The sequence below is a fragment of the Triticum aestivum genome, chromosome 1D (assembly GCF_018294505.1).
Source record: "Triticum aestivum cultivar Chinese Spring chromosome 1D, IWGSC CS RefSeq v2.1, whole genome shotgun sequence".
Taxonomy (NCBI): domain Eukaryota; kingdom Viridiplantae; phylum Streptophyta; class Magnoliopsida; order Poales; family Poaceae; genus Triticum; species Triticum aestivum.
Genome location: NC_057796.1, coordinates 318,558,969 through 318,577,017, shown reverse-complemented (window position 1 = coordinate 318,577,017; position 18,049 = coordinate 318,558,969). Strand labels below are relative to the sequence as shown.

General features: G+C 44.7%; 1 protein-coding gene and 1 pseudogene across 1 annotated transcript; one reads left to right on the top strand and one right to left on the bottom strand.

Annotated features, from left to right (window-relative positions):
- Positions 1–2,211: 2,211 nt before the first annotated feature.
- On the bottom strand, positions 2,212–4,260 carry LOC123169229 (protein trichome birefringence-like 33). The gene is made up of 3 exons (XM_044587068.1): positions 3,701–4,260; positions 3,347–3,608; positions 2,212–3,255 (listed from the first exon to the last, which is right to left on the bottom strand). The coding sequence occupies exons 1-3, from the start codon at positions 3,930–3,932 to the stop codon at positions 2,367–2,369; spliced, it is 1,383 nt and encodes a 460-aa protein (XP_044443003.1). The 5' UTR covers positions 3,933–4,260; the 3' UTR covers positions 2,212–2,366.
- A 1,874-nt stretch (positions 4,261–6,134) lies between these two features.
- On the top strand, positions 6,135–17,222 carry LOC123159086 (protein MAIN-LIKE 2-like; annotated as a pseudogene).
- Positions 17,223–18,049: the final 827 nt, after the last annotated feature.

The window sequence follows — 18,049 nt, the reverse complement described above, 5'->3', positions numbered from 1 at the left end:
ACCAAAAGCTATAGGATAAATATTGTTGTTTCCATCCCTTCCTGTGGCTGCAAGAATTTGTTGTCCAGTGGTTAACTTGATGAAGCATCCATCAAGACCTATAAATGGTCTGCAACCATTAAGGAAACCTTCCTTTGAAGCTGCTAAACTTGAGGCTCAGGGATTATCTTCAAGCAGTTCTTGACACAAACCACAGGAGATCAAACTTAGTCTTGGTCTTCTTAATTAATGCATCCATCAGGAAATTTCTTTTTAAACCTCCCTCATGGTGGGATCTACTAGTTGGACCAGGTTTTCTCACTACCTTCAGTTTCAGTACCACTGCTGTATCTTGTTTTGCAGCTTCATCTTCAGAGGAATACTCTGACTGAAAATCCACATTGTTCCCATCTGAACCTGAATTTGCAACTTCATCATCAGAAACAAATTCAGACACATCAGTGTCACCTTCAAAATGGTTAAGGTCAGCCTCTCTCTGCACCATGCTTTTCTTCAGCTCTTCCTTTCTGTCCATGCTTATATCCACCACCTTAGTGCAACTTTGTTGAGTGTTAATGCAATGTTCAGCAAAATAACTATCTCTGTTTTCATGATTTTCATCTGCATTACATTCCTCAAGAGCTCCCACTACTCTTATGTTCAGAAACTTTTCATTATGAGAGTTCATTATGAGAGTGTGCCAACATCTGCTGCACATCATCTTCACAGCATATTTTATCTAAACCTTCTAATCCTTTCTCCTCATCAAATACATAGTACATATAATCATCAGCCACAAAGCCCTCACTCCCAATAAGAGAAAGCATTGTCAAATATGATATGTCTGACTGGTATAAATTTCGAACCACAGATTCTCTGGCATTGAAATGGAACCAAATTGACCACTTTGGGTCATCAATTCTGAAAATTATAAAATGAAATACCTTTATTAACTGAAAACAGGATAACTGAACCTAACTAGGCACAATATTGAGTTTCTGTCAAACTGCTTTTTTCCGTTTCTTACACAACAAAGTATGCACAATACTAACAATTTCCAAGGTCATCATAACTGAATCTAACCATGCAAAAAACTAGCCTAATTTACTGATTCTCTGAATCTCACAACCATGCAAAAAACTATGCCGTACCTGCCGCCGCCCGCAGAACGAGGAAGCTTCCGCTGACCTTGAGCTCTGCTTCTTGTCGTCGACGGTGGTCGCGCCGGCGCCGACCAATCCAATCTCTGCTGCGCGCCGCCAGCGGAAGGATTAGATTCGGACTGAGAAGGCTGCTGCGCCGCGCTGCCGCCTGGAGGTATGCCTGAATCGCCGCCGGAGTTTGCATCCACAGCCGCCATGGCTGGCGACGGCTAGGGCTAGGGAGGAGCTCGGGGGAGAGTGAGAGAGCTGGTGGGGACGAGCGGCCCGGTCGGCCAGGTTATGACCTGGTCCCGACCAGGTGCGACCGACGAGCGGCTCTAACGGCCCCGCGCGCGCCGTTAGCACTTAGGCGGGCCGCCCGCCTGGCAAGTGGGCCACTCACGTCAGAATCGCTGTTAAAACGGTCAAAATCACCATTCAGTCAACCTGGTAGTTTTTAGTCATGTTTTTACTTTTTTTGGTAGTTTTCGGCCACTTTTAAAAAAGTGGTAGTTCTGTGGGACGCGAACCCCTAAACTAGTAGTTTTTTGTCAAACACTCAATGACGAGACCACCATAGTTGTGTTGGCACGGCCATCTTCGTAGATGCTCTCAGGCTCAGGACGACGACCTATTACATTGATAATATTTATGCATGGATGTCAGTGCACAATACACAAATATATATATACATATATAAACAGTACTTACATTGTCCAACCATAAGAAGACACCCGATGAACAAAACAGTCATGTACACCATGCTGCCCCCTTCATATTTTCGACGAACGGTGTGGGGGATTATGAGATAGACGCAGTCTGTAGCAATGGCAATGACTCCCCCTCTCGCCTCAGTATATATAGAGGGTATAGGTCGAATTAAGTACGTACGATATATGCATTAATTGTCACATTCCATAGATACAAGCATGCCAGACGTGCGATTCGATTTGCTGATCGCACAATTATCTTATGGTTATGATAATCCTGTTTTTCCGGTCGGCTCTTGCATGTTCTTCCCTTTAGCAGGTTTAACAGCTGCACCTGATTGCCTCGCTTCGGCTCACGAAAGGAAGAAGAAGATCGCCTATTCTGTTTGGCAGCGTCTTAAGGCTATGGAATCAAAACGCATGATAGTTGCCACCAATTCAAACACCAGGTTTGTACTCGGGAGGCCTACTCTATAGGAGTACTTGTCATGGTTATTACAAGTTTACAACCTACTAGTAAGTAAACAAAATGTGATCAAGGGTAGAAGAGCTTGGAGTAGAGGAGTTCGTTCCACGTGTCCTGGAGCCCCGGGAGGCACCAGTGGACGCAGTCGGCGTAGGTCCTGGGGTCGGCGACCTGCTCCGGCGTCAGCGGGTTCCACTGCTTCTTGTAGATGGAGGTGTGCGCGTCCTTGCGGTACATGGAAAGCTGCGTGACGTTGAGGAAGGTGAGCGGCACGTCGGCACCGTCGCCGTCGAGGATCTCCCCGATCACCCGCATCACGCTCCGCCGCCCGTCCGTGCCCCAGTACCCGGCGTCCTCGATCATCGCCGTCTCGTTGTAGCAGTTGCCCCCCGCCGCGCCCCCCCAGTCCTGGCTCTTGCCGTGGGTGGGCGACATGCTGGTGAAGAAGACCCTGGTGGTGTTGAAGTCCATGTTGTCCCTCACCCACTGCAGCATGTCGCGGAACGCCATGCCGTAGGCCTCCTCGGTCGACACCCACGCCGCGTCCTCCTCCCTGGCCCCCGCGATCGGCCCGTTCACGACCCTGAAGCGCAGGCCGGTGCACCACCAGAGGTAGGTGTTGAAGACCAGGACGTCGGCGCCCTCCCAGTGGCGGCCGTGGTGGGCGATGGAGCCGTTGCGCACCATGCGGTCGGAGATCTTGTGCACCACGGCGTCGTCCGCGTTGGACTGCAGCAGGAAGGGCGCCCAGTAGAACTCCACCGTCGCGTTGTACTCCCTGGCGGTGAACACGGTGTGCTGCTGGTCGGGGGACATCTCGAAGGACTTGGCCTCCGGCGACGGGATGGCGGACTGGAGGAGGCACACCATGGACGTGAACTGCCCGCGGTTCAGCGAGTCGCCCACGAACATCATCCGCTTGCCCCGCAGCGTCTCCAGCATCTGCGTCGGGTTGAACCTGCGCATGCATGCAGAGAGAGGTTAGTTAGTTTAGCAGAGGAGTCCGGTAATGGCGGAAGAATAGAAAAGATGGGAGCCGGCGTACGTACGCGGGGAGGGTGCAGTCGTGCGGCTGCCATCGCCAGGACTGGTAGCCCCTGTCGGGGCGGCCCTGCGCCTGGCAGGTGAGCTGCGGCTGGATGTAGGGGCACTCCTCCTCCCGGTACAGCGGGTGCGCCTCCTCGTCCCGCACCCAGCTCCCCGAGAACACGTCGCACTCCTCGTCCTCGTCCTCGTCATTCACCGCGAACGCCAGCTTCCCCTGCCACCTCTTCTTCTTCCTCTGCCACCCATCCTCCACCCCCGATCCACCTTTTTTTGGAAAGATCGATCAGTACGTCCATAGTATTGCACGCTGCTGGCAACAGGTTAATTCTGCGATCGATCGTGAACGTGATACTTACCGGGCGGCTGCTGATGCTCGCGGTTGACGCTGACGTCGAGGTGTGCCCAGTTTCGACTAGCTCGCCGGCCGATGAGCGCCGCGAGCTCTTCCCCGTAGAGGAAGGAGAAGAGGAGCATGAAGAGCAGCGACAGCAGGATGAAGGGCGAGAGCCGCGCCTTCTTGGCGACCAGCGAGAAGGTGGCCGCGGCGGCGGCGGCCGAGGACGAGGAGTGGAGAGGCGCCTTCACCATCCCTGGTCGATATGATGATCCCCTGATCAATATCACTTTGCTTGCAGAATGCGGAGCTGCAAACAAGATTTGAGCGTGATGATGGCGGCAGCAGTGCAAAGTTCGTAAGTGGGGGACATATTATATAGGCTGATTCAGTTGCCACCATGAGTTCTTCACCGTTGGGAGGTCGCTGTCTCGGAGTGCCTCGGCCGGTGACAGGAAATGCCTTCTTTTTTCTCTCTTTCGCCGAGGAAAGATGAGGAAGATCCTTCTAAACTGTTTGTGCGCAGGGCAGGTGCGGGGGTTGGCGCGGATCACATGTTCAGCCCATTAATCATTTTGGAACTCATTAATCCCAAAAGCAAGAGAAACTGAATGTCTGAACTCACTCAGTGGCTATTGGCAGGTTCGGCACCAGCCTGTAACTAGTACAAGACATGTGTACTCACATGCATGCACCAACAAAAGTGCATCAAAATCAAGCGGGTTGGCCTGTTTCATCGGCGATCCTGCTGCTGATCTGCACCTATTTATTATGTACTGTACTGTACTGTGCTGTACCTTCCTCGCTCTACCCTGTATCTACAGGAACCCATACCAACTGTCAGGTAGTCTGTCCGTTAAAGGCAAAATGGAAAATAAGCAGGGAATTATGCTTCATCATAACGCATAGTAAGAGTTTAGCCCATGTCTCTATATTCTATTGGCTGATTGCAATGCAAAATTATTTGATTTTCTTCTTACATTCCACCTCTGAGAAGAATCTGACGGTCTGAATCCATCCTAAACAAGGCTTGCAGAACAAGTGTAACTCTGAGTAACCTCTGAGAACAGGGAGATGAAATGCACTTTGTCTGCACCAGGCGCACCAGGCTGCAGCCGAAACTAATCCACAACGAGACTTGCAGAACAAGCGTAGTTGGTGATCCACACAGTAATGCTGATAAACCAACTGTTTTTTCTTGGATTCTAAGCCAAGAGAGCTGGAAAGAGCTGCTTCCTGCAGCCATCACATAATTCCATTAGTACAATTAATTAACCCAACCCATCAGATGTACCTCCGATCCAGCTCCAGGTCATGTCAGAATGGTTGTTCTGATTGTTCGGTTGGACCAACAGGCATCATGTCCATCTTCTTTCCTCTTCACCTTTTTATGTTCTTATTTTCTCATATTCAATTTTTGTTTACAACACTTCAGCAGTATACAAGTCAGACCTTTTCAGAAAATAAAAAGGCTTCTACCCAGCTTTGATTATAACGGATTTAATGCATGTCATCAAATATTATATTGTTGAATTCATATTTGAATATAGTTTTCAATTATATTATTTTTTATACGTATAAGTTATATTTTATCAGTTAAAATGCCACAAAATACGAGGGAGACCCATAAACCAGGACGGAGGTAGTAATTCTCGTCTAGACAAGAATTAACTATGTCTTATCTAACTTCTATGCCATTGGACCTTCATGTGCTAAGATTCGTTTTCCATGTCGGTTGTCGGGAGAGAGACCCAAATCCATGTCTTCCTTTTACCCAAATGTTAGATTTTTAAGGTTTCGGATCGAATGTTGTTTTTACCGTACGATTTTGTGGCATGAATCACGGAACAAAGCCACTTCCACGTCACCTTTTTCAATCGTTCGCGCTGACGCGGAATGAATGACTGTCTACTTGTTTTTCCCTTTATCACCCTCATTGCCCTGGACTTGCTCTTTTCCCCATTCTTTATGAGAAATGTTTCAAGCCCGCAGGCCGGCCGAAGCTTCGGCCGGTCGCGTCCACGCACGCCCCTCCCAGTCCATCCACCAAGCAACACGTAGGATGCCCCCATCCAGGCCGCCATCTCCCATTTTTCTTTCACCACCCGCATCTCTCTCCCCCTTCGGATCCGCAACAACTCTCCTCCCTTCTTCTTCCCCGGCGAGCGTGCACCTCGTCTCTCCTCCATCCTAGACCAGCGCGGATGGCTACTACATCCATTCACGCCGGAGATGCACCGCCTTGATGACAGAGACGTTTTTTTGTCCCAAACAGGCGAAGCTGCAGCGACACCGCGTTTTTGCTACAAACACGGCGCCGAATGCTACAACCACCTCCCAGGGAAGCTGCAACCAGCCTCGAGGTAAGCTACAACGGGCGCGGCGACTTCTGTATTTTGCTACAACCGGCTCCATTGTTTGCTACAACCGCCTACTTTTTTTGCTACAAATCGAGGATGGCGAGCATGGTGACCGCGCACAACGACTTGTTTTTTGCTACAACTAACTTTGTTTCTTGCTACGACCGGCTTCGTTTTTTGCTACAGCCGAGGCTGGTGAGTGTGGTGACCGCGGGCGGCAAGGACGTGCGGCTCTGCTCCAAGCAACATTCGGCGAGGATGAACGTTGCAGATTTGTGCTATATGCTACAGCCAACATTGAAAATTGCTACCACCGGCGTCCCATCCAGCTACAATCGTCGTCGCGATTTGCTGCATCGTACAGAGATACGTTTTTTTGCTGGAAGCTATCCTCAAATTTGCTGGAATAAGAGAGATGTTACAACGGCGAGGGATGTGACCGACGAGCTGTGACTGGCGGACATGAGCAGCGGCGAGCGCGCCGGTGAGCTGCGGTCGTCTCCACCGGAGCTACAACCGTCGCCCCAAGAGCTGCAACCATAGGTGCAACTATTGCATGGGTGGAGCCGGCGAGGAGGACGGCCACTGAGGGCGGCGAACGGCGACGAGGACGGCCGGCGGGGGCGGGCACCGGCCATGAGGACGGCCGGCGAGGGGCAGCCACTGGAGAGTGTGTGCGGCCGACGAGATGAAAGAGAAGCAAGATGCAGGAGGCGAATCCTTTGTACGCGCGTGTGAGGAAGACGAAGTCATCGGACGGTTACAATCCACTAAATCGGATGGTTGGGGCCGACTGACCCAAATTTGGGTCGCGCGCTGGCGCCTAGCAGTGCCCATTATTTATCCATTCATATCCTGAAAGTCAGGAGTAGCCCGACCATCAACATCATCGGGCGAGCTCGCCTGGTGGCGTGGCGGAGCAGGCCGTGGACCCGGCAGGAGCGGCTGGGGGCGTGGCGTGGTGGCTTCGGACGATGAAATGGGCGGAGGCAGCGGCTCTGAGGCCAACGAGGCTCAACGGGGGCTCCAGTGCCGCGAGTACTCGTGGCGGATGCCGACGGAGCCTGCTGCTCATGGCGACCTTCCAAAGAATACCGCGGGTGGCTGTGGTCGATGTGCGATGCAGGCCTGCTGCTCATGGCGACCCTCACCACCGTCCTGTGCTCGACGCCCATTACTGTCGCGTCCTCGCGCACCTCCGCATGGAAGACGGAGCGGACGCCCATGAGGCTTGCCTCCACTAGCTTTTTTCGTCGGGGTTGAGATTCTCATTGTCGCTGCTGCGGCGTGCCCAGAATCCGCCACGGGAGGTGGGGGTCGATTTGGAGCTGTTGCGTGTGGTGGAGGACGACCGGAGAGACGTTGTCATGGCCCATCTCCTTGGTGCCTGAGGCACAGAGGAGTGGAGGATGAGGAGGAGCATGGCGCGGTACCCATAGCCTCCATCAGATTCGACGACGACGCGCCCAGTCAGCATATCCCCTTCCCCTTTTCCCTAAATGAATTTGTGCTGATAGACGCGGAGCCAGATTTCTTGGTCATGTTTGATGTCATTTAGTTCGGTTAGACTCATAGTTTAGATGGTAACTTTTACTGTGTTTTTGCTCCTTGCAACTTCACGTTATGTGTGTAGTTACTTTTGTAGCATCTTAGAGATGGAAATTTTCATTTTACTAACTTTGTGTCATCATTTCATCAATGAGGTGATCATCATGTATGTGTCATTTTTTTTCATTTTTATGCTTAATATACTTTATTTTTTTAGATCTTCCACATTTCATGATCTGTCTAATGGACATGGCAACTTTGTATGTGCATAGGTGACAATTTTTATTTTGAAAATCATGGGAACTTGTGTATACATGAATTTGGTTTCAGCCTATATCCATGTTGTGGCCATTAGTTTAGTTAATGTTTGACATGTAAACTTGGATACGTTTGCCATGACAACTTAAGTTGTGTTGCCATAACAAACTTAACATGTGTTGATACGACAACTTACAGTGTGTTTTTCATGGAAACTAAAATATACTTCTACCATGGCAATTTAAGATACGTTCTTCACATGGCAAATTGAGATATGTTGCCATGGCAACTTTGGAGTTTTTTCACACGCCAATTAACAAATGATTTCTTGCCATGGCAACTTTTATTACATAAGGAGTGTTGCACTTGCCATGGCAACCTAAGATGTGTTGCCATGGAAAGTTTAGATATTTTCCCCACACATCAATTAAAAGATGATTTTCAACATGACAAATTAACAATGTTAGATATATTATAATTTAAGATGTGTTGCCATGGCAACTTTTAGAACATTTTCTCAACACGCCATTTTTAAAGATGATTTTTTTCCATGGCGAATTTACTCTTTTAACCATGGCAAACTTATTTTTCCAACCATGGCATTTTAATTGTTTGAACCAAATTCATACTTCATACCATGGCAAATTTATTTTTTGAACCACGACAAACTAATTGTTTGCACCATATCACTTTTATTTTTCTTCAATAGCGGCAAAGTTTTTGTTTTTGACCATGGAAATTATGTTAGTTAGACCATCACAAATTTACATTTTGGCCATGGCAAATTAACTCTTTTAACCATGGCAAAGTTATTTCTCTCACCATGGCATATTTATTGTTTGAAACATGGCAAATTCATAGTGTATACAATGGCAAATCCATATATTTTGACCATGGAAAACTTGTTGTTAATGTCAGTGTTTTCTTCTTCAACCATGGCAAAGTTATTGTTTCGACCATGACAATTTTGCAAGTTAAACCATGGAAATTTTATTTTCTAACCATGGAAAAGTTATTACTATGACGATGGCATTTTTATTGTTTGAACCATGAAAAATTCATACTTCATAACATGGCAATTTTTTTATGAACCATGGAAAGTTTATTGTTTGCACCATGGCAAATTTCTTTTTAAACCATGGAAATTTTATTTTTGTTTGGACCATGGCTACTTTTGTATTTTAGGCCTCGACAAAATTATATTCTGGGCCATGGCAATATTAGTACTTTAAACATGGCAAACTTATTTTTAACATTTCATGTCTACACCGCCATGGAAACTTTTATCACACACACCATTATAATTTTTTTGTAAATTTTTTTAATATGGCAAATTTGTTAAATAGAGCATGGTAAAAAAATGTAAACCATGGCAATATTGGTCACATGGCTTCACTTTTTCATGCCCCCCATGAAAATTTATAAATTTACTTTCTTTTTTGTTCAAAGGAACAATTATATTTTTTTTGTGCAAATATTAGTGTTGTTTCAAGATTTTCCATACATGTTAGAGAGAAAAGAATCATGATTTACTTGTTTCTTTAGCAATGAGGAAGTTCTAAATGTAGCCATGTGGAATCTTTTCTTCGTTATAATCCATGGCTATTTCCTTTTTACGTTGTTATTGTTATGAAACTAATAATACAATTTATTTTTCATGGCAATTCTATCATCTATACCATGGCAAAGAATCACCCTATGTTTTTTCAACATATAGGTTATTTTTTATCATGAAAATGAAAATCTTTCTCCTGACGGTTTCTAACATGGCAAATTTTGTGAACTTTTTTGTTTTCCCATACTACATAGAAAATTTAAAGAAATTTTACTACATGGTTTTTACCAATAATTTTAGCGAAAACAATTCAAGGTAATGGTGATTCGTGTGGACCGCTTGAGGCCCATTAATGGGGCATGTATCAAGGGTGTTCGCGCGTGAGGGAGGGGGCATCTTAACGACTTGGCCGAGTTGTCCGCAACTTGCCTGACCCTCGACCCGTTTGCATGTCTACCATCAGCATCCAACTCGCTCGAACGAGATGCATGTCCACCATCGGCACGCAACTTTCCCTTCCATGACCCAATTGCATGTTCACCCTAGACACACAACTTGCCCGACCCGACCAAATTGCATGTTTACCCTCAACATGCAATTCCCCTGCTAAGTTGCATGTATACTCTCAACATGCAACTTGCCGCCGACACCTACCCAATTACATGTCCACACTCGACGTGCAAACTAACCCTACATGGCCCAGTTGCATGTCCACCTTTCACACAACTCATCTGGCTCAATTGAATGTCCATCCTCGACATGCAACTTGCCTGACCCTCAACCCAGTTGCATGTCCATCATCAACAAACAACTTGCCCGACCCAGTTGCATGTCCACCATTGACATGCAACTTGCTCGACCCCGACCCGATTGCATGTTCACCCTAGACATGCAACCTGCCCAACCTCACCAAGTTGCATGTCCACCCTCAACATGCAACTCGCCCAACTGAGTTGCGTATACACCCTCAACATACAACTTGTGCCCACACCCACCCAATTACATGTCCATCATCGATGTGTAACTTGGCCCTACATGGCTTAATTGCATGTCCATGTTTGACACACAACTCGCCCGACCTAGTTGCATGTCCACCCATGAAGCAACTTGCTTGATCCCCAACCCAATTGCATCTCCACTATGGAGACATAACTCGCCCGACCCAGTACTATCTCCACTATGGACACATAAGTCACCCAACCCATTTGCATGTTAACCGTTGACGTTCAACTCACCCGACCTAGTTGTATCCACCATCAGTACGTAACTCATCCCGCCCTAACCCAATTGTATATCCACCCTCAACATGCAATTTGCCCTGGCCCCGACCTAGTTGCATGTCCACCGTCCACACAAAACTGCCTGGCTCAGTTGCATGTCCACCATTAACACAACTCGCCCCAACCTAGTTGCATGTCTACCCTCAGCTTTTTTCCTTTTGTTTCTTTCCTCCATCATGCACATTCTTGTATTTCAAAAATGTTGACCATGTTTCAAAAAATAGTTCGTAGTGTATTTATAAATTTTTCATCATATACTTTAAAAAATATTCCCCTCATGCTAAAAAATTGTTCATTGTGTACTACTTTCCTACTTATAAAGATTGTAGTTGATGATAAGTTCACATGTGAAACCACCAATCTTCACCAATAAACAAATACACCTATAGTCCTATGCCACATGTGTGAGACCAACAACATTCACCAATAAACAAATGCACCTCTACCCACATGTGGGATAAACAGCTTTGACCGATAAAGAAATGCACCCTTACCCACACGTGGGACCAACAACCTTTCGAAACATAAATAAATATACTTTACTCACATGTGGGACCTACCACAAATAAACAACTACATTACTATTTTTATGTGAGATCAACAATTAAAGAAATAACAAATAACGCAGAAATGTAACTCCAGCTCAAAATAATGCTGTTGTTTTTAGTTCCTTCCTTACCAATTTCTCCCGGTTCTATAGAATAGATTATGAGAGTGAACAAATTGCAATTCCAAAGCGATGATAGCCATTGTCCTACCCTTGTGCCTTGTTCAATCAACTTGTCGATTGTCTATTCCCATATGCTTCAACATTCAAAAATATGTGTCTTGCAATGATCGCTTAAGATACTCCAATGCTTGATGCATGATTTTTCATAGTATTTTTGTTCTTTTTAATAGTAAACTACGCACAAAGGCCGCACGACACAATAGTTTGATGACATCCTAAGCCACTGACTGAACTCCTCGTATTTTATAATTTTGTAGCAGTGACGATCATTGTGCTAGTTTTAGAAAAGTAATTCGTGTATCTCGAAAATGTTCATCATGCATTTTTCAAAAAATTCATCGTGTGTTGTGAAAATATGTCAACACTTTTAAAAAAATATGGTCCCTTTTAAAAATGCATGAACATAGATTTTTCTTCCTGCAATATATAACCATATTTTCACTTTTCTTGTTTGTAAACGGGGTATACATAAAACTAGCGAAATCGATTTTCTCTGAAATATACATTTTTTAGTCTCTCAAATGATATACAAAGAAAAGAAGTTGTTCATGCATGTGTTTTTTTGGCTCATGCGCGCACACAGATGTGTGGCCTTTTTTTCTTGTTAGAATGAACACATGTGGCGACGTAGTGGGGAACTCGTATTCCATGACCCGCGTGCTGGCGAGCGAGCCAGCGCGCACCACCCCCGCTCCCCTGCACGCCTTCTGGGCCAACCCATGTGGGGGCGAGGTGCCCTATGTTTTTTTCGAGATTTCACAAAAAGTTCTGATTTTCAAAATAAATCCGCGGATTAAAAAATAAGTTCACCGAATTCAAAAGTAGTTCTTGAATTCAAAAAAAATCACGATTTCAAAAGAATGAAAATTTTGAATTTTAATGAAAAACACTTTATGATTTTTTTTGTATTTTCTGCACAAATTTTGAATTTGATAAACATTTTTTGAACTTGAGGAACAAATTTTTTATTCAAGCACATTTAAAAAAAGATGAACAAATTTTGAATTTAATGCACATCTAATCTGTGAACAAATTTCGAATTCAATGAAAAAATTAATTCGATGAACATTTTTTTACATTGATGAATGAAAAAATGTTCATGAACTTGAAAAGAAATTCACAAGGTAAAGAAGAGAAAGTAAAAGAAAAAAGGAAAAAAATTAAAACGAAAAAAATGAAGAATAAAAGGAAGGAAAAAACCAGAAAAATGGTCCGACCCATATGAACACCCAGGGCGCGAGGTGGGTGCACTCCAGGTCGATCGCGGGGGACCGCGTGCCGAATAGGGGATTCCCCGACGTGGTGTGCTAGAAACAAACCAAACCAGGCCCAACAGGATCACACTGAGGAGACAATGAGTCTAAACCCTATTCAGCGTCTTAAGCGCCACTTATAGCGTTCTGGCAAACCTGGTCCACACCCCCGTTCAACCTTGTGCTTGGCCCATTTAATATATATTTTCTTAGTTCGCACCGTATGCCACGCGCACCAAGTTCCTGTTCGGCTGGTCCATGTAGTTTTTATATAACCGGTTTTGTGAACCTTGTAAAAGGTTCCAACCTTTTTGTAAAAATAAGTCAACACTTTAAAAAAATATGGAAACTTTTTAAAATTGCAACATGCATTTTCTTCCTGCAACACTTAACCATACTTTCACTTTTCCTTTTTTTGTAAATGGGATATGCATAAAAACTTGTAAAATAGTTTTCTCTCAAAAGATATACATTTTTTTAGTCTCTCAAAAGATATACATAGAAAGAAGTTTTTCATACATATGTCTTTTTGGCCTTTTTTAGGGGTATTTTTTTTGGCTAATGCGCCCACACAGATGCGTAGTTTTTTTTTTGTATTTAGAACGAACACATGTGGCGACGTGGGGTGCTAGAAACAACCAAACAGTAAAACATACTAGAAGGCCCAGCACAATAAGTGGTAAAGCCCCCCAAAATATTACAGAAAGCCGAAAACCAGGCCCAACAAGATCATACAGATTTTACTTTTTTTTTGAGAAAACAAGATCATACAGATGACTCAATCACGAGACAACGAGGCCAAACCCTCTGAGAGTCCCTAAAAGACGCCCATGTGCTTCAAGGAGCTGTGGCTTCGCACAGGTTGATCCAACTGGACCGCAGTTTAACTAAAAAAAGGCAATGCAGAGACACTTAGCATTCCGGCACTGTACATCTGGTTAACTGTAGGAACGCATTTTTTTGCCGGTTTTTATTTCGAACATTTTATGAAAATATTAATATATATACGGAAGAAATTTTGAATACACATTGAACATTTTTTACAAAAAAATAAGATTTATTTTGTAAAAACAATGATGAACAAATCATACACAATGAATATTTTGTAGCATATGTTGAACAATTTCTTAATATATGGTGAACAAATTTCAAATACACAGTGAATATTTTGTAATATAGGTTGAATAATTTCTTTAACATACGAAGAACATTTTGTAATACACGATGAAATTTTTTCTAATGATGGTGAACTTTTTTATAATATATGGTAGACATTTTCTTAATACACGGTGACCTTTTATATAAATAGGAAAAAAAGAGACGGAAAAAAAGAAAAAGAAACAGTAAAAAAATAAAAAAAATGAAAGGAAAAAAGGAACCAAAAGAGAAAAATAAAAATAAACTGGAAAAACAATTGAAAACCGACAAAACAGCTAAACCAAGAAGAAAAACGAAAACAAACCTGCAGGAAACAGTTATGGAAACATCAGCGAACATTTTTCAAATTCACGAACATCTTTTGAAATTTCATCAAAAAATACAAATGCCTAAACTTTTTCTAATTTCTTTGATTCTTTAAAAAGTGAACGGGCAACAGTCGACTCCACATAAATAATGTATGCACTGCTGTCCGGAGTAGCGTTGTTACAAATGAGAAAAGGTTGGAGGCATCGCAAGAGAGCGAGTTCGAATGGTCAACTGGCGACCGGTCAACCGGTCAACCATCATCTTTTTTTAGACACTCTCGCCAAGCTTTATTCAAATCTCCAAAATGTTTACAGGTAAGAATAGCAGCTCCCTTGGTTGGCCTAACCATACATGCCTACCAAACCCGAGAGTTAAAACGTGTTTAGCGAGATTGTGAGCCTTGAAATTCGAGCTTCTAGACTCATGAACGATATTACATACCGAAAAACACCGTGAGCGATCTATTATTTCATGTACTATGGCACCATGCTCACCCGCTGAATTTTGCTTGATGTTGTTCACCACTGTCTTGCAATCTGACGCAATTTGAATTAGATTGACATAGAGATCTTCTGCAATTGCTTGTCCTTCATGAATAGCTAGAGCTTCCAGCGTGGTTGGATCTGAGATAAATCTGAAATTGATTGCTGAAGCTCCCAAAAATTTGCCACCTTGATCTGTGCAAACCACCGCTACTGCTCCATGCTCTCCCTCTCTTCCTACTGCTGCATCAACATTTATTTTGGCCAATCCTTCAGGTGGGGGCAGCCACACCAATGGCCTCGCAATAGGGACATTGATCTTCACCGGGGCTTTCTTCTCAATGATCTCAAGATCCTTCAGAAAATAATTGATGAAAGAATGCGTGGCAAAAGGAGTTTGAAAAATGTCTTCATGGATCACTTTCCTTCTTGCTCGCCAAATCGCCCACAATATCCATATGGGTGAAATCATCATGCTCCAGTCTGTCATACATCGTGAAAATCCAGTTTTTCGCGTTCATCGTCGGATTATTATGCATGCATTCCACTGTATCTTCAGAAGACAAAGACCACACACTTCTTGCCATGGGACAATCTATGAGGTCAACCATCACCTGTTCGAAGGAAGCCAGGCGAGTGAGAGAGCAGCTCCGCCCACTGGCCGACGCGAGAAGGAGCGCGCGAGCACCAATTTGTCAACCGCCGCAATGGGCATCGACTAGGAGCACTCGATAACCAGAAACGACACACATCAAACGCAGGCAAATTTGACAGTTTTTACCTGTGGACAAAAAGAATTCACAAACTAAACTCGTTTGAAAAAAAATTCACCCAGCTGACCGTTTTGATTGGCGTCCGACACGCAGACGCCACACCCTACGGTGCAGCGCCTATCCTGTAGGCATTGCACGTCTGGCCAGCGTGGCACCCCTGGGGCCTGCACCGAGCAGTGCAACGCCTCAGAGCTAGGCGCCACACCTGTAATGTGCAGCGCCTAGCCCTTAGGCGCTGCACTGTGACTTAGAGGCAGCCGCCTGCTCTCCCTCCCCCCACCCCACCCCATTTGTGCAGTTACAAGTTACAGAAGCAGCGGCGCTGGCGGCTTCCTCCTCTCCCCCTCTCAACCCTCTCTCCCAGATCTGAACCAGATCCTTCAGATCTGACGTTTTGGTTCGTGGATTTCGTCATCAATCCATCCTAGAAGGTACTCTCCTCCGATCCCCTTCTTTCTATCCAGAAAATGTATCTTATTTTGAAGATTTGTGAAACCTTTGTTTGATTGGATTAGAATCTTGCATGTATATAGATTTGTGGGATTTAAGATTTGTAGATGATTTGTAATTATTTTATAACCCTAGTTTAGTTTATTTCTATTGAAAAAAATGTGCTTCTATGTTGAAAACCTAGATTGTTAAGATGAACCTTATACATGTCTAGATGTTTGTGTTGATGTTTTTTTAGATGAGTTAGATGAAATCCTAGATTCGTATTGACAAGAATGATTTGGATATGTTGAGATGTTATTTTACATGAAACCATTATAGAACCCTATATTATTTTGGACACATATGTTTTTGTGATGATTGTTGGCATGCTTTGATTGTAGATATTACATTATTATTAGATTTTCTTTTTATTTTGTACCAATTGTAGGCATGTTTTTTGTGTTGATTGTTGGCATGCTTTGATTAGGAAGCACAGGGAGTTAGCTAACGTATGTTTATCGTTTGAAATTTGTGGGATGGTTTGGCTTCTCGATGATCACTATGACACTCGACACCGGGCCTACTTTATGTCGGTTGAGCAACGGGTAATAATGAAAGTGGCCGGTATTATGAATTTTGTGTTTATTTCAAACACAAATGCCCCATATGTTATATTCTGATTTGCTTGTTTGTAGGAGCTTCAACCTCTGAAGATTCGGTCTCACGGGTCACCCTTGGGGGGGATGCGCTATGATGAGCGGTACACACCGTACATAAGGGAGACAGGACTCCTCCCTTTCATTCAGTTGGTCAGTCGGTCGACGCCGAACCTCAATGCTGCAGCAATCACCGCGCTTGTTGATCGTTGGAGGCCGGAGACACACAGTTTCCATCTTCGGACCGGGGAGATGACCGTGACGCTCCAGGATATTGCTATGATCGCCGGTCTTCCTATCGAGGGGAATCCTCTTTGTATGAGCACCGATTCTGATGGGTGGCGCGAGTAGATGCACGCCCTTATCGGTATGGTTCCTCCAGAGCCTCCGGAACCAGAAGGAGACAAGAAGAGGGAAAGAGTCGCAGCCGGTGCTCCTTTCACCTGGATTGCATGGAACTTTGGGAATTGCCCTGACGATGCTAATGATGATGAGGTCAATACATATGCTCGTGTGTACATGTGGTACGTTATATCCAGGACTATGTTTGCTGACGGCACAGGCAAGAATGCTCCATGGATGTGGCTGAAGGCATTGACAGTCTTCGATAGCAAATGGAGTTGAGGTTCGACGACACTGGCTTACTTATATAGACAGGTAGGGAGTTGTTTCTTTTCACTTTGTTGCTACATTATGAATGCGATCTTCCTGTTAATTCAACCATGTTTTCTTTTATGTGCAGTTGGATGAAGCCTGGTGTAGGACCTCAAAGGACGGATGTATTGGTGGTTGTATGCTCGTACTTTCTGTATGGAGCTGGGAGCAATTGCCGGTTGGACGACCGAAGACCGTGAAGTACGAGGATCGGGACGACAAAGACGACCCACTACGGTTCCCCACTTGGGCTTACAAGTGGGATGTGTTAAATGAGACGACGGATGATCCCTCGGTCATGTACAAGCAGTACACGAGCGAGTTGGACACGATTACGGCTGAGCAGGTGACTTGGCATTGCATCATTCATTCTCATGCTTTTATCGTAACTCGACATCAATATTTCCTTGTTGTACGCTATGTTACAGGTGGAATGGGAGCCTTATGGAAAAGGGGATGCATTTGGTAACCCCAGAGAGTTCGTGCTGAATCTGATGTGCCTTAGGGATAGGGATCTTTGGCAAATGCGGTGCCCACTCATATGCAACTGGGCGGTTGAGCTTTCACATGCCACATCGGGTGTTCCGCCAGTTTGGTTTGTTCCAGCCGCACCCACCGGAGTGGGAGGACACGGAAAAGTTGCTACACGGGTAAGAGAATGAACCTTGTGAATTTAGCAGCTTTTCGGCAGTTTCGATGGTGCTAATATTTTGTTTTCTAACATGCAGGTTGGATAGGAGAAAGCAGCGCAAGATCAAGGACTGGGCCAAGAATCACAGGAAGTATGTCATACAGTTCATGTTGGGGAACGTAGTATTTCAAAAAAAAATTACCTACGATCATGCAAGATCTATCTATGTGATGCATAGCAACGAGCGGGAGAGTGTGTCCACATACCCTCGGAGACCGAAAGCGGAAGCGTT

What these genes read in the sequence shown, in the direction of transcription:
- LOC123169229 (XM_044587068.1), bottom strand. Translation starts at nt 3,932, where the DNA reads ATGGTGAAGGCGCCTCTCCACTCCTCGTCCTCGGCCGCCGCCGCCGCG. An exon ending in CGAGCATCAGCAGCCGCCCG is followed by an intron (nt 3,609 to 3,700) that starts GTAAGTATCACG and finishes TTCCAAAAAAAG; the next exon opens with GTGGATCGGGGGTGGAGGAT. An exon ending in CACGACTGCACCCTCCCCGC is followed by an intron (nt 3,256 to 3,346) that starts GTACGTACGCCG and finishes ATGCATGCGCAG; the next exon opens with GTTCAACCCGACGCAGATGC.